Consider the following 15,103-nt stretch of genomic DNA (forward strand, 5'->3'; position numbering starts at 1 on the left):
CCAAAGACAGAGGGTATGCTGTCACAAATTTTCCACAAAAAAACCAAATCAAAAGAGCCACCCTGTTGATCCACATAGGTATCAGGATCACAGCATTGTTGTTGCATTTGCATATTAAATTTCAATCGGTTTACGGATCGCGCTTAATTGGAACGGAACTATTAGTGCATTCTGAGGTGAAAGTTGAAGGTTCGCGTACATTACGCTGTGCGATATGTAGCGGCAGCGGCGCTTCACTGTACGACATATTTTGGTAATTTACATTAAAGCTAAGGTTACACTGGGCTGCACTACACTGCGCTTCATTTTTCCCAAATCCCTATTTGCTCAACATGGGCGCGTCGCGCAGTACTGCTGCCGCTAGGTGTGAATTGCTTCATAAGAATACATGCCAAGAATACTTTTCAGCGCGGTGTAGTGCAGCTCGGTGTGGCCTTAGCTTAAGCGGCAATAGAGCGAAACGTTGCGGCAAACTTTTGTGTTCACTTTCAGTGAAGTGCAGTGCTGCGTAGTACAGCCTAATGTGGCCTTACCTTTAATATGATTCGATAAATTTTTTTTGATGAGGTAGTGTCTTAAGTCATAGAATTCCCCATCCCTAGGCTTAGGAGGCGCCCAAGGCGGAACGATAATGTATCGTTCCGACATGGGGGTGGACCCGAAGTAAACAGTCTCGATGTAATTTTTGGCAAAGATAACATTTTTGGTCTGAATGCCGGAGATAGCTTTTGGGAGTAATCATTTTTTTTTGTAATATATTTTTAAATTTACATAAAAATGAGCAGCGACCCTATTTTGGCTGAACTTAAGCCATGTGGCTACATTCTGGCCACTAGTCAATACAAGTTCTTCGCACTAAATTGCATTTATTGTAATAACAAATACGCCGATTGGGCTACATTCTTACAACATTTGAAACGACTTCATTATAAAAATTCAACAGAATCTCAGTGGCTTCCTGAATCCAGTAAAGAAGTAGTTTGGAATCCAGAAGTAGGTAATAAAGAGACCATAACAGAAGGCGAAAGTGTCTACGAAAAAAGTGTAGCTGCAACTGATATAGATAAGACTGACAATGGGCTATTAAATGATGTAGTTTACCCAAATGAAGAAATGGTATATGTGCATCAAGAAGAGGAATGTATTTCAGAAAACATTGAATATGCTATTGAGACACATACGAACTATATAAATCCTACGCCAGTAGACAGTTATGAGGAATATATTGCGAATACGTTTGAAGAATTAAATCCCATATGTGTTGAAATCGTATCCAGTATGCACGAGTTATATGATGTAAGCAAATACACTTATAAGTAAATAGCCAAGTGTATACACAAATTTTTCATTCCTTTTCTATTTATAGCTACAAATTGATTTAACCAAAGAAGATATGCGGACTAAACTATTCATAGAAGTTTATAAAAGTTTCCCATTACTCTGGTCAATTGAAGACATATCGTCTGGTATTATAGATCAAGTTTGTATTGCTAAAACACAAATGCTGGATTCACTTAAGGAAAAAAACCTTTTCATAACGTTAGATACCCTGGAAAATGCAATTTTTCAAATCCAGGAACAATATTTAGACCTAGCTAAGATAAAGGAAAAAGGAATAGAAATATCTGATATTGAAGAAAAATATTTTCTCTTATGTTCCTTTCTGCAGCCCTATAAAAAAGTAAAACTTGATAAAAATACAATTTTGGAAGAAGCGGAAAATAAATCATCTTTAACAGAAGTTAACTGTAATGATAAGGTAAAGTTAGTATTCAATTTCGACCTATTCTTATAGAAAAGTCGTAACTTATAAGCAAGATGAAAGAAAACAAATTTTTTATTTTACTTCAGATCTAATTTGCATTTATACAAGCTGGTGTCGCACGGTGGGGTATTTGATCAATCTAGCTGGCCAAAAGTCGATTTTTCAAAATATTCCAATTTTTTTTAAATATACTCCCTGGCCTTCCTAGATGTCCACTGAATAGTATACATACCCCAAAACCCATCTTCAACGTCAACGGAGCTTACCGCGCACATCTAAATTTGTATAAAAATTGTGTGCAGTTCGATGTATTTTTGGATTAAAAAGCAATATACCCTTCTAACCTAAATACTTATTCACTTGTTTAGCCTTAATCAAATCTAGTTACATTTTCTTTTGGGACAGGTAAATGTGTTTTTAATTCATATGTTAGATTTAGTATACCGCTGTTTTAATTGAGTTATTCTAATTGTAATACTACTAATTTTCAATATTAAATTTTTTAAAAACCTTGCAAACAAAAAGATATATCTCTTTTTCATGGCATATCATGTCAGTAATTTTTTGTCAATACATAGGCTTGTGTTTGTTTTGTTGGTTTCAAAGTTTAATAGCAAAAACGGCTGCGCATACCCGCGATTTTTTGAGTGGTGATAAATTTTGTAAGAGACTGATACCCCTATTGGCAAAAGGTGGCAACCTTGTGAAAACATTCTCAGTGGCAACACCTAGGTGAAAAGTTTTAGAATGTAATACTATATTGATGTACCAAATTTGACTCAAATCGGTTAAGCCGTTTCCGAGATAGTAGTGGATATACAAAGAAATATAAAAAAGACAGTGAAGTGGCAACCCTAAGTGGCAACCCTACTTAAAAGTATCAGTAGAAATGTGGAATAAAATACCTTTCTTTTGATACCCATATTGACATATCTCATGTAATGCCAAAAAATGGCCCGGGTCCCTCCGAAACCGGGGGCTCGACCCATAGTAATTCTGCGCGGAACACCGTGAATTTACTGTCAAATATTTTCTTTCATAACAATGAAGTGGGATAACTACTTTTTTTAACAGAAATAACTGCTGTTTTCGTTCTGGCCAGCTAGATTGATAAAATACCCCACCGTGCGTCGTCAGCAGAAAAAAATTTGAGTATTTTGTTGTGCTTTAAAGCTATAAGTATTTCATAATCAATTATTTTTAAATTCCCAGCAGGCAATTCTGTAAATGTTTTTAAAAGTAGCTTAAAGTAAACTTGCTTTGTAAAACGATATATATGCGTTTTCAGTATTAAATATTATTTAACTTCTTTCAGAAAACTTTTTATAAGCGTTGGAGGCAAAAGTTTATAAATATTTGAATTCTGGAAGCAAATTGGAAATGTTTGCAAAAAACACTAAAAAACTATTTCTCAGCTTGTTTTAACTTGGAAATTTTCAAATTATTCTCGAAAACGTTTGTACATGGAAGAGAATAGCTGCATTAAATATCTCCTTGCATTGTCCAAGAACTCGTTAGAATTGCAGCTATACTTCCTTACATGAATGTTTAAAATTAGGCATTTATGTTTGTATATAAATACATATATTATTGTGTGTACATATATGTATGTATAATATTGAAATTATTAATTGAAATGAAATCTATTTTTAAAAAAAAGCCTAAGAAAACTATTTATAAAAAGTTTTTTCTTAAAATGTTTTATAAGTTTACATTTATAAGCTTTTCAGAAACGAGCCGTTTCGATTATTTCACGCTTATTTCACGCTTATTTCACGCTTATTTCTAAACAACTTGCAAACAACAAATCAACGGTTTTTAAGCTTAAGCCTTCGCTTAATCTTGCCAGTCTAATTGGGACGGAGCAAGCCCGTTTAGCTAGTTCGTCCGCTTTTTCATTCCCATCTATTCCAATATGCCCTGGGACCCAATATAGATGTATGCTTCTCCCTGTCCCGATTCTCTCCAGAGACTGCTTACACTCTAACACGCATTTAGATGCTGTGCTATGCGAGATTATTGCCTTAATTGCTGCTTGACTGTCAATATAAAAATTAACACGGTTGCAGCTTAAGCTATTCTCTTACAGGGTTTCTACTGCTTTGGTTACGGCTAATATTTCCGCTTGGAAAACGCTACAGTAATCCGCAACCTGTAGGATCTGCTTATTTCCGGATCAGCACAGTATACCGCAGACCCTACTCCTTCCACTACTTTGGAACCATCTGTGTACACATGTATCGCCTCGTCCGCCATTTGCGCACCCTTGCGCCAACCGTCCACCTCTATTGTGGCCTTAAGATCTCCCTCGAAGCGCAGATAGGGAATCAGGTAGTCTGTTCGTCTTGTGATTGATGACTCTATACTACTATGGCCATATGGTCGGTGCTCAAGCTCCGAGCCTGGTTGCGGTTGTTAATGCTATGTTCTTTGCTACCAGGTTTACAGGTGAAATGTGCAGAATGGCATACAGTGCAGCCCTCGGGGTTGTTTTCAGGGCTCCCGTAATACTAAGCATCGATAGTCTGCATACCCGCTCTAATTTTTTGAGGTATGTTGTTTTTTGTGTGGCTTTCCACCAAACAAAAACTCCATAGTATAGAATAGGGCTTAAAATAGCTGTAAAACCCAATGAGAAAGAGAGGGCGATAAGCCCCACGTACACCCCAGCATTCTTTTACATGCATAGAGTGCCGTTGAGGCCTTCTTGACCCTCTCCTCCACGTTGAGCTTCCATGGCAGCTTAGTGTCTAGGATGATTCCTAGATATTTTGTGCAAGGTTTCTCCTGTAAGGTCACTCCTCCAAACTTAGGCCTGGTCCAATTTGGGACCTTGTACCTCTTTGTAAACAAGACCATATCCGTCTTCTCCGCATTGACTTTCAACCCGACATTAGATGTCCAGGTATGAATATCCCGAAGCGCCCGATCCATCAAAGAACTAATCGTTGGAAGGCATTTTCCACTTATGACAATTGCAACGTCATCTGCGTAAGCCGTAAGTTTTACGGGTCTCTCATCGCCTGAGCAGTTGGTTGATGACCAGCGTCCACAGCAGAGGTGATAGCACCCCTCCCTGTGGCGTGCCCCTGTCCACTGATTTCGTGGCCTCGTACAATCCCCATTGTGATGTAATCTTTCTGCAATTTAACATGCAGCCGATCCATCTGATTAAGGCAGGATGTACTTTAATGTAATTAAGCCCATCCATAATCGCCCATTTTGAAACATTATTGAAAGCCCCGGCAATGTCCAAGAAGACTCCTAGAGCATACTCCTTATATTCCAGGGATTTCTCTATGCTTATTACCACCCTATGCAATGCCGTGTCTACCGACTTGCTTTTGGTGTACGCATGCTATGTTGTGGAGAGCAGCTTTTCATCTACGTTGGACTTTTTGTACACATCTATCAGCCTCTCAAAGGTTTTGAGCAGAAATGATGTTAAGCTAATGGGTCTATAGTCTTTGGAATACACGTGACCGATCTTCCCCGCCTTTGGTAGGAAAGCTGCACGAGCAGTTCTCAAAGAGTGCGGTGCATGATTCAGCCTTATGCACCCATCGAATATTATTTTAAGCCATTCCACGACCGCCCTACTTGAGACTTGTAGCATGGCCGGGAATATACCGTTTGGGCTCGGCGATTTAAACTTAGAAAACGTTTTCACTGCCCATTCTATCTTGGTATCGGTCACCAAGCCCGGCACTACTAGCGCCGTGATCGAAGTGTGAGTGATGTCTGCTGGCTCTTCTAAACCGTCTCCAGATGGGAAATGTGTGCCGAGAAGCACCTCAAGGGATTCCTCACTATTACGTGATCATTCCCCGTTCTCTTTCTTTATTAGTCCCTGGACTATGTTTCCCCTTGCTAGGACTTTTTTCAACCGTGCTGTTTCGCTGGAGCACTCTATGTACGTACAGAAACTTTCCCATGAGTTTCTTTTCGCCCTGGTAATTTCACGCTTGTAGATCCCTGTACGCGTCCCGACACGCTTCGCTTTCCGCGGTCTTTGCGAGCTTAAACATTTCCTTTACCTGTCTTCTTAGAATACTCAGCTCATTAGCTATAAAGCTATGTCTTAACAAACTTTTATCATTCGCCAAGAGGACGGATCTATTTTATTTTAGAGTTTTTAATGTTTGGTCGTCAAACAAATTCCGGTAACACTATGTACACATTCAGCCTAGGTGAGGCCTTTATTGACCGGTCATCCATCATCAACCTAACCTAATCCAACTCTGTCGAAAAAATATCAACGCTGATTAAAACGAATATTAAACAAGTTATTAATTTGATTATCATTATATTAAAGCATAACCCACGTCAGAAGTTAGTTAAAACAAGTAAGGAAGTCAAAGTTCGGGTGAAACTGAACATTACATACCCAGCTGTACACTTGAAATGCTGTTATTGTTTGTTTTGTGTGCTTTATAGTGTTACAAGGCTGCACAATAATACATATACATATGGTTCTATTCTGAACGAATTTTTTTTCCAGTTATGTCTCCCGAAACATAGAAAATTGCTTAGTCATTAAAGGGGAGGTGCCACGCCTATTTTTTTAAATTTGAAGTTTTTTCTATTTATTGTTATAAATCCACTTGGGAAATGAAATACCATTGATATAAAGCTCTTTTTTGCAAAGATATAGCTTATTTTATTCGTCCACGACCTTTTTAAAAATCTTTTATATAAAAGTGGGCATGGTCCTTAACCGATTTCGTTAATTTTCCTTCAAAGCATTCCTTATAGTAAAGGCAACCTCTGCCGAATTTTGTTACGATAGGTTTAACAATTTTTGATTTATGATTAATAATATTTGTAAAATTGATTTTATCACAAGTGGACGGAGCCACGCCCATTAAAAAATTTTTTTTTTCAAATTTTTATCAAGAGTCTCAGGATTGATGTATATTGAAACAATTTTCCGTCATCCCTCGTCAAATTTGGTTTTGAGACAAACCGGTTTCGGCGTTGTGCCATCATCAGTGTCAATTTTCGATCTGATGTGTTCCTGTCGTTTGTCCTGTATTTATAGTTCGTAGGTACATGAGCAGGTATTGTCAAAATTGATGCTTGTGTATATTTAGATATGTGTATGTGCTGTGTGTTCATTCAGAACCGAGGGTGGTTTACTAATCTAATAATATACTAATACTAAAAAAAAAGATTTAATTATGACATACTATATAGAAAGCCAACGGCCATCGACACAATAATACATAATACCTCAAAACACCCCCAACAGCATAAAAATGCTGCATTAAGGCACTTGGTACATAGACTTGAAAGAACACCTCTTACGCAAGAGGCATATAAGAGAGAACTTGAGGTCATATATAACATCGCTGCAAAAATCGGATATAAAAAAGCACTAGTAGATAAGCTCAGAAGGACAAATGGAGAACCAAAAAGAAATAATGAAAAGGAAAATAATAGATGGACGACTATGACATATACTGGAAAAGCAACATATAAATTGGCAAACTTCTTTAAAAATACAATATTAACACAGCATTCAAAACATCGAACAATCTATGGCGAAAACTAAGAACTAACACTAGCTCAGAGGATCCGTTTAGCAGCCACGGCGTATACAAGATTACCTGCGGTTTCCAGCATAGTTACATAGGACAAACAGGACGGAAAATAGGAACGAGGTTCAGAGAACATATTAGAGATGACAACAAAAAAATACGGAATCTAGACAAACCAGAGTCTAACTTCGCGAATCACATGGTCGAGAATGAATGTTCCCCAGCAAACATCAATAAAACAGTTAGGGTTCTTCACATACAATCAAAAGGCCGACGTCTCAACGTACTCGAAAACATGGAAATCTACAAACAGAAAACATTCGACGGTAGAATAATAAACGAACAGATAAACACAATTTCTGACACAATATTCGAGCCTTTAAAACTTGTTTACAAGAAACAAAGTAATCACACAGGTACAACAGACAAACACACAACAACAAATAAACACACAACAACAAATAAACACACAACAACAAATAAACACACAACAACAAATAAACACAAAACAACACACCAAAACAACAAACCTACAAAGAAGGTCAAACGACTAAAATTACGGATTTTTACCTACCCCAGTCAGCCACACAAATAGATTAGTAAACCACCCTCGGTCCTGAATGAAAACACCTGCTGATGTACCTACGAACTATAAATACAGGACAAACGACAGCAACAGATCGGAACAAAAATCGGCACTGATGATGGCACAACGCCGAAACCGGTTTGTCTCAAAAGCAAATTTGACAAGGGGTGACGGGAAATCGTTCCAATATACATCATTTATCCACCCCGTCGGAAAATCAACAAAGGAATATAAGTCAGTCTCAGTATTAGTCCACACGTCCAATTTCAACATTCTAGGTGTATTATTTATTAAATAATCGGGTTTTTTGTTTTCCAAAATGTTATATATATCAAAAGTGGGCGTGGTTATCATCCGATTTCGCTGATTTTCAATACCAATCTATTCTGGGTTCAGATAAGCTCGTGTACCAAATTTGGTGAAGATATCGCAATATTTACTCAAGTTATCGTGTTAACGGACATACGGACGGACATGGCTCCATCAAATTTTTTTTCGATACTGATGATTTTGATATATGGAAGTCTATATCTATCCCGATTCCGGTGTCCAATCAAAGTTATAATACCCTGTGTACAAGTACAGGTGGGTATAAAAAAGACATGGACTGATACTGTACATTATGAATTATAAACTCCATACTTAAATATGTATTCTAAACCTTACTTCTGTTTTATAACATAATATATATTTGTTAATTTTTGTTTTGTTTTAATTTTTATATTTAGGACTCAAGAAGTGGATTTGACTTGACGGATGACGAAATAGAAATTCTACAAAATAGTTTGCAGAAAAAAGTTAGTAAAATAAAAATCGATTCCATACTATAAGCATATAAGTATTTCCGAAAAAACGTCAGCGAAGAGCAAAAGATACATTGATGGCACGAATATCATTTTCCATGATCCAAAATATTAACCCAATTGGCTTCCTGAAACACAAGATAATAACTGCATCAAAATCTATTTTTATAAAAATAATTTCTTCTTTGCCCTCAAAACAAGTCATTTTCTATAAAGGGCGATTAGGCAAACACAAAATATCAATACATCCCCCTTAGATATCCTATGCTTTGCTGAGGTGTTAGATGGTTTTGAAAAAATTTCGTCGGAAATACTCTTATGCAAATTTACTTATTAAATCACATAATAATACGTCATCGCCATTGGCAGCCAAATACCGACAATTATCATAGGGCAGTTTTTTCATGAAAATACTAAAAATTATAGGAACACTTGAAGATTGCCTATAACAATTGTCAGTCATTGCGGGCCATATGGGTGTTAGTTTCATTTCACCGAGGCGCCAAAAGTTTCTATATTCCAAAATTTTCGAAAGTGGTGACTTTTAGCAATTTTTTTTGACTAATTAAGTTTCCACACCCCTTAGCTCCCAGTCACCACTTTAGAAAATATTCAAAGACAGCAAAGTTGGCAGTCTCGAAAACAGGAAACTGATCACAAGGATTATTATTGCTACTAATCAACAAAAAAATAAGTCTTATTTACGTAAGTATTTTATTACATTTTTTGTAGCAAACAATTTTAAAATTTACTACTCGCAACAAAGTTACATGTGATTTCATACAATGCCTCCGCGGTCACACTTGTTTATGGGATCCAACAGAAAATGCCTATAATGATGCCAAAGAAAGTATGCTTGCTTACGGTGCAATACAGAAATTCTTTTTAGATAATCACAGTTTACAACTTACGGAAGGAAAAATCAAGGGTGATATTAAACGTTTATATACTTTCTATAGAAGATGCCTTAGTTCTCATAGAACGTTGAGCATAACGCGCAAGTATTATTATGAGTTGTGTGGATTTATGGCGAATGCAGAATTGAATAGCTATTTTACACATCGTGAGGACATTCTTCGTGTACGTATACGTATTCTTTTAGGTATTTCTGCAAAGTTAGACCCCTTTGAGCTAATATATAGCATATTTTTCGGCGAAGGTTATAGGCATATTTTTTTATCAATAGGACAATACCGGGTTTTGGACTAGGGACCGACCCAAGCTAGAAAATCGTATTTGTTGAGTAGCCCTTTGGCTGAATTAATTTAAGATTTTTTTAATTCATATGAAATGGAAAATTCGCTGACCCATTCCAAAAATTCTGTTTTATTAAGCGATTTGCGTCAAATTTCCGGAAAGGTGACAGGGGAATGAACTATGTGTTTAAAAAAAAAAATCTAACTTATGGTGTATTTATAACTCGCTCTGGGCCGCCATTTACTGATTTCGTGTTGTTATTTTCCCTACTACTAGGAACGGTGGTAAGCTTTCGGCGGTTCGACACGGTAACGTTGTAATCCTTTAAATGTTTGCTTTTTCCACAATATCCAAAGGCTTTGTTAAATAATATTGTGTTACAAAACTTTTGGGGACCCAATAATATCAACGCTGTTTGGTAAAATTTATTTGACCAATTAGATAGAAAAAAAAGGAAATGCGACTCCTTAAATCTGCAAAATTTGCTTATGCTTTCCTTAGTTCGAATTTTCTGTGCAAACAAAAAGCAGAAGCAAATGAGTCATTGATAATGCAAAAAATTAGGATAATATCGAAGATACGCGCCCTTCACATAACAGCGAGTCGCTATCTGAAACTTCTGTAAGACGTAGTTGCACTCTTAGATTCTAAATTTTGAACTAGGTCACCTAGTGCTATGCAAAATGGCTATAGTTGTAAATAATAAGACCCCTTTTCATATTCAATGGAACATTTTTTGTGAAAGGGATACACAAACTCTGGTTGATGCTTGGGAACCAGCATCAACACTAGCAACAACATCAGCACTGAAATCCAGCGAAGAATCAATCTTGCCAATAAATGCTACTTTGGACTAGGTAGGCAATTCAATAGTAAAGTCCTCTCTCGGCGAACGAAAATCATACTCTACAAGTCACTTATCGTACCCGTCCTGCTATATGGGGCAGACGCATGGACCATGACAACAGCAGATGAAGCGGTTTGGGAGTATTCGAGAGAAAAGTTCTTCGAAAGATTTATGGACCTCTAAGCGTTGGCGATGGCGAGTACCGAAGAAGATTTAATGATGAGCTGTACGAGCTATACGCAGACATCCACATAGTCCAGCGAATTAAAACGCAGCGGCTGCGCTGGCTAGGCCATGTTATGCGAATGAAAGATGATGCTCCAGCCAAGAAAGTGTTTCTATCGGAACCCGCCTATGGAAGCAGAGGTAGAGGGCGGCCCCCACTCCGTTGGAAGGACCAGGTGGAAAACGATTTAAACTCCCTTGGTGTGACCAATTGGCGCCGGTTGGCGGAGCGAAGGAGCGACTGGCGCGTCTTGTTGGACGGCCATAACCGTTTAGACGGTTAGGCGCCAATTAAGTAAGTAAGTAAGATACACAAACTCGCGGGAGAGAGGCGAAGAAACAAGAGGGCGGCATTATTTTCAGAAAAGAAAACGACATAAGTTTATTGATTCCTTTATTGGATATAGGCAACTTCTGCTGCTTTTATTTCAACATATCATCCCGAAGCTTGTTCAGAAGTCCCTAGTAGTAGGAGAGATCCTGCAAACTGGACGGAGGCCGTTACGAATGAGCTGAAGTCTATGAAGAAAAACGAAGTTTGGGACGTAATATATCCACCAAAAAGTGTAAAACTACTCAAGACGAAATGGGCATTTAGGATAAAGGAGAATGGCAATGGTTTACCAACGCGCTATAAAGCACGTCTTGGTCTACAAAAAGAAGGGATTGACTACTCAGAAACATATGCTGCAGCTTGGCTTTACAAGATCAAATTATGATTATTGGTAATACACAAAATTGTCTAGTCATTGTTGCCTAGTAATTATTATGCAAGGCAAGCATTGCGGTGGAACCCGCAAGGAATCAAAAGATCCGGGGCGCCAGCGAAAACGTGGCGTAGAACTGTCGACAAAGAATTGGAAGATGCCGGTTATACGTGGAATGATGTCACGAGGATAGCACCATATAGAATAAGATTCAAATCGGTTGTCGAGGCCCTATGCTCCAATAGGAGGAGTCAAGGAAGGAAAGAAGAAGAAATATTATGCATGCCGATGATTTGCTTATTGCTGGAAAATAAATTTCCTCAATTAACTGGTTAAAGCGAGAAATTTGAAATGTCTGTTTTAAACTTCCAGGTATTTTATTGTAAGCGCAGTTAAAATTTATTGGATAAAATGTATTAAACGCACACAATAAACGTATATCTTTTTAATGAGCCCTGATCCAAGTTCTACCAAACATGAATTTAGTTTTTTTTGAAAATAGTGTTGCTTTTGCTGAAATATCACTGACTCCCTAACCAATGAACAGGTAAAATTTTGCTGTCCCGTACAAACGAATGCTTATTTTGGATTTTTCACATATTTCAAAGTCATGTTTATATTTTTGTCTCGTATTGCGCCAAATAGTTTGTATGAAAAAGTTATAGTTTGTCTTTAGTTAAGGTTGAAAGCTGTAAAAATGTGTACGATTATTTCCGTACCTACCGTCGAATGCTCCGTATATATCCGAACAACGTATGTCGCTCCAATTTTTCGATAATAACTCAGTCAAAATTTTATCGTCCTCATTGATTATTCTCAAATTGTTCCTGAGTGTAATTGATCTACTCGAGTAACGTTATGTGTGTGTAAATAAACGCTATAGAATCGGGGATAAAATAATTTATTTATTAGCTCAGAGTTGTCTGATACTGTGGAAACTTCGATGTATGTAGATATTAATGCCTGCTATTGACTCGTAACATACGATCACGGCTCGAAAACTATTTTCACTCAAGCGATAAAAATTAGGCTATCCAACTATTTAAAAAAATAATAATATATTATGGATCTAGTGAGTATGTGTTGTCTCTAGTTCATACATTTCGGAGCTATTGTGATTAAAAAAAGCGCATTCGATCACGGATCGTATGTTACGATTCAGCCCCTGGTTTTTCAGTTTAAACTCTCGTTAAAAGTTGCCACTTTGTTCGATAACATAAAATTTTACTGCTCATCTCAGCTTAAGCTCTAGTCAACTTTAACTGGCGTTTAAACTCGCACTGAAAAAACCCGGCCTAAGTGAATGTAGCAAATAATTTGTTTATGTGTACTACTTATAGAAAATTTCATTTTGCACAACTGATGAACTAACACGTAGCTTTATCGACTACTGCGCCATGCACCCAGTGCTATGGGACAAAAACCATCCAAATTACTCCGTCTTGAGTTATCGAAAAGCGGCTTATGATGAAATCGCTTTAAATTTGCAACAATTTTATAATGTGGAATTCGGTAATGAAGATCTATATTATGCCATTTCAAGGCTTAAGCATCATTATTACAGTTTGCAACGTAAGAAGAGCCAACACGAGACGCTAACTAAAGAAGAGCAAGATCTCTTAGATCGTTGTAATTTCTTGCCAAAAAGTAAAAACAATTTAAAATGTAATATTTGTGACCGCGTCCTACGTAGTCAAAATACATTGCAAACACATTTGTTAAAAGTGCATAATGTTGGCGAATTACCGTATAAATGTGATTATTGTGAACAACGTTTTGCGCAAAGAAATTTAAAAAAAGAGCATGAAGTTCGTGCTCATACAAAAGAATTTGAATGGTTGTGCCCATTTTGTTCGAAAGGATTTGTTAATCGACGTGATATGGAAAAACATCAAATGGTACATACAGGAGAGCGCAAGATTATATGCGAAAAATGCGGTAAACGTTTTAGATTGAAAAATCAAATGACAGAGCATGTGAAAACTGTTCATGAACGTTTACGACGATTCAAATGTAGTATGTGCCCAAAGGATTTTTTGCGTAAACGAACACTTGACGATCATATACGTGCCCATTTAAATATACGTGATAAAATTTGTAATATTTGTAATAAAGGATTTACTAGTTTCCATGGACTCTTTCGACATAAGCAACTGCATTCTGAGAAGCGCTATGAGTGTATTAAATGCGGTAAAGGTTTTCATAGATTTTCCAGTTTACGTTTACATGAAAAGCTAAAGCATAACATAATCACCAAACAATCTGATAACACTGTGAATTCGTCAATAGATGAGTAAGCAGAAGAAAATGGTAAAAGCGCGTTCATAAATAATACATATTTAATTTTAATTACTTCTATTTTAGAAAATTTAACTGAATGCGTTGCACAGGACGAGCACTAAGAATTAATAAGCAAACTTACAAAAATTCAAATATCAGATAAGTATGCTTGCAATCTTACGATTTCAAGTTTTCTATACAGCGGTATTTTGACAGGCCCTCGGTCTGTGGATGTGGCTTAGCAGAATTCTGCTCATAGTCGACATAAAACATTTTTTGTTATTAATACAAATTAAAATTTACACAAAATAAAGCTACGATTTTGTATTTAACGTGACATACATATATTACTCCTGTAGAGAGCATGATCGAAGCACTAAATCGGTTAAGTGTCAAACAGCTAATATTTTTTTATAGTATCTACTAGCTTTATCCGGCGTACGTTGTAACGCCTAAGATCGAATGAATGTTGTGTAATTTTTTCTGTTTTGTTTGTTGGTAATTTAGTTTATTGTTCTGTAAATTGAATCGAATTATGTACGCATATTTGGTGAAATTTTCATTTAAACCATTTTATTATTGTATCTTATTGTAATGTAAGTGGGTACACAATATTTTTGCTTTTTTCGTTCGGTGCAAAGATAAACAAATTTTTTGGCATTCCAACTCTAGAGCAAGCAACCTAAGCATGATTGGTGGCCATGGGAAAAGCACGGACTCTGTAAATGTAATCCTGCAACAGTAAACGATTGTCCTTCGTTGCTTCGATTACATTCGGCATTAATTTCTTAGCGCAAAGTCTGGTTCCATTGCATAATTTTGGTGCGTCTAAATTTCGAAGAAGCATGATTGGTGGTTCTTAAAAGTTTAGAAATTCAATTGGATAATTCACAATTTGATTTTCATCTGTAACTGTGTCGATAGATTTATATTTCGTCACTTCACCAGGAATTTGGTTTTGAGTGCGATCATTGATTTTGTTAACATGATTATTTTTGGGACCTAAGATTGCTCGTTCGCATAGCCAAAAAAAATTTCAATTTAAAATTCTTAATTCTGAAATATGAAAAACCTTCGTCTTGATCAAAGAAACCTACAGCCAAAATTTGGTGATGATTGAAGAGTGGGAAATACGTTTCCATAGGTAACACAC

At 36.7% G+C, this 15,103-nt stretch overlaps 1 protein-coding gene across 2 annotated transcripts; it reads left to right on the top strand.

Annotated features, from left to right (window-relative positions):
- Positions 1-616: 616 nt before the first annotated feature.
- On the top strand, positions 617-14,287 carry LOC137245700 (uncharacterized). 2 transcript variants are annotated; one of them, XM_067776781.1, is made up of 6 exons: positions 617-1,296; positions 1,367-1,759; positions 8,620-8,688; positions 9,427-9,774; positions 13,011-13,980; positions 14,035-14,287. In XM_067776781.1, exons 1-5 carry the CDS (start codon positions 778-780, stop codon positions 13,965-13,967), a joined length of 2,286 nt encoding a protein of 761 aa, XP_067632882.1. In that variant the 5' UTR covers positions 617-777; the 3' UTR covers positions 13,968-13,980; positions 14,035-14,287. The 2 variants fall into 2 exon arrangements, with proteins under 2 accessions (XP_067632882.1, XP_067632881.1); XM_067776780.1 differs by having other exon boundaries at positions 13,011-13,963.
- Positions 14,288-15,103: the final 816 nt, after the last annotated feature.

The sequence above is a fragment of the Eurosta solidaginis genome, chromosome 3 (assembly GCF_040869045.1).
Source record: "Eurosta solidaginis isolate ZX-2024a chromosome 3, ASM4086904v1, whole genome shotgun sequence".
NCBI classification, from domain to species: Eukaryota; Metazoa; Arthropoda; class Insecta; order Diptera; family Tephritidae; genus Eurosta; species Eurosta solidaginis.

What these genes read in the sequence shown, in the direction of transcription:
- LOC137245700 (XM_067776780.1), top strand. Translation starts at nt 778, where the DNA reads ATGAGCAGCGACCCTATTTTGGCTGAACTTAAGCCATGTGGCTACATT. An exon ending in GTATGCACGAGTTATATGAT is followed by an intron (nt 1,297 to 1,366) that starts GTAAGCAAATAC and finishes TTCTATTTATAG; the next exon opens with CTACAAATTGATTTAACCAA. An exon ending in AAAATAGTTTGCAGAAAAAA is followed by an intron (nt 8,689 to 9,426) that starts GTTAGTAAAATA and finishes CATTTTTTGTAG; the next exon opens with CAAACAATTTTAAAATTTAC.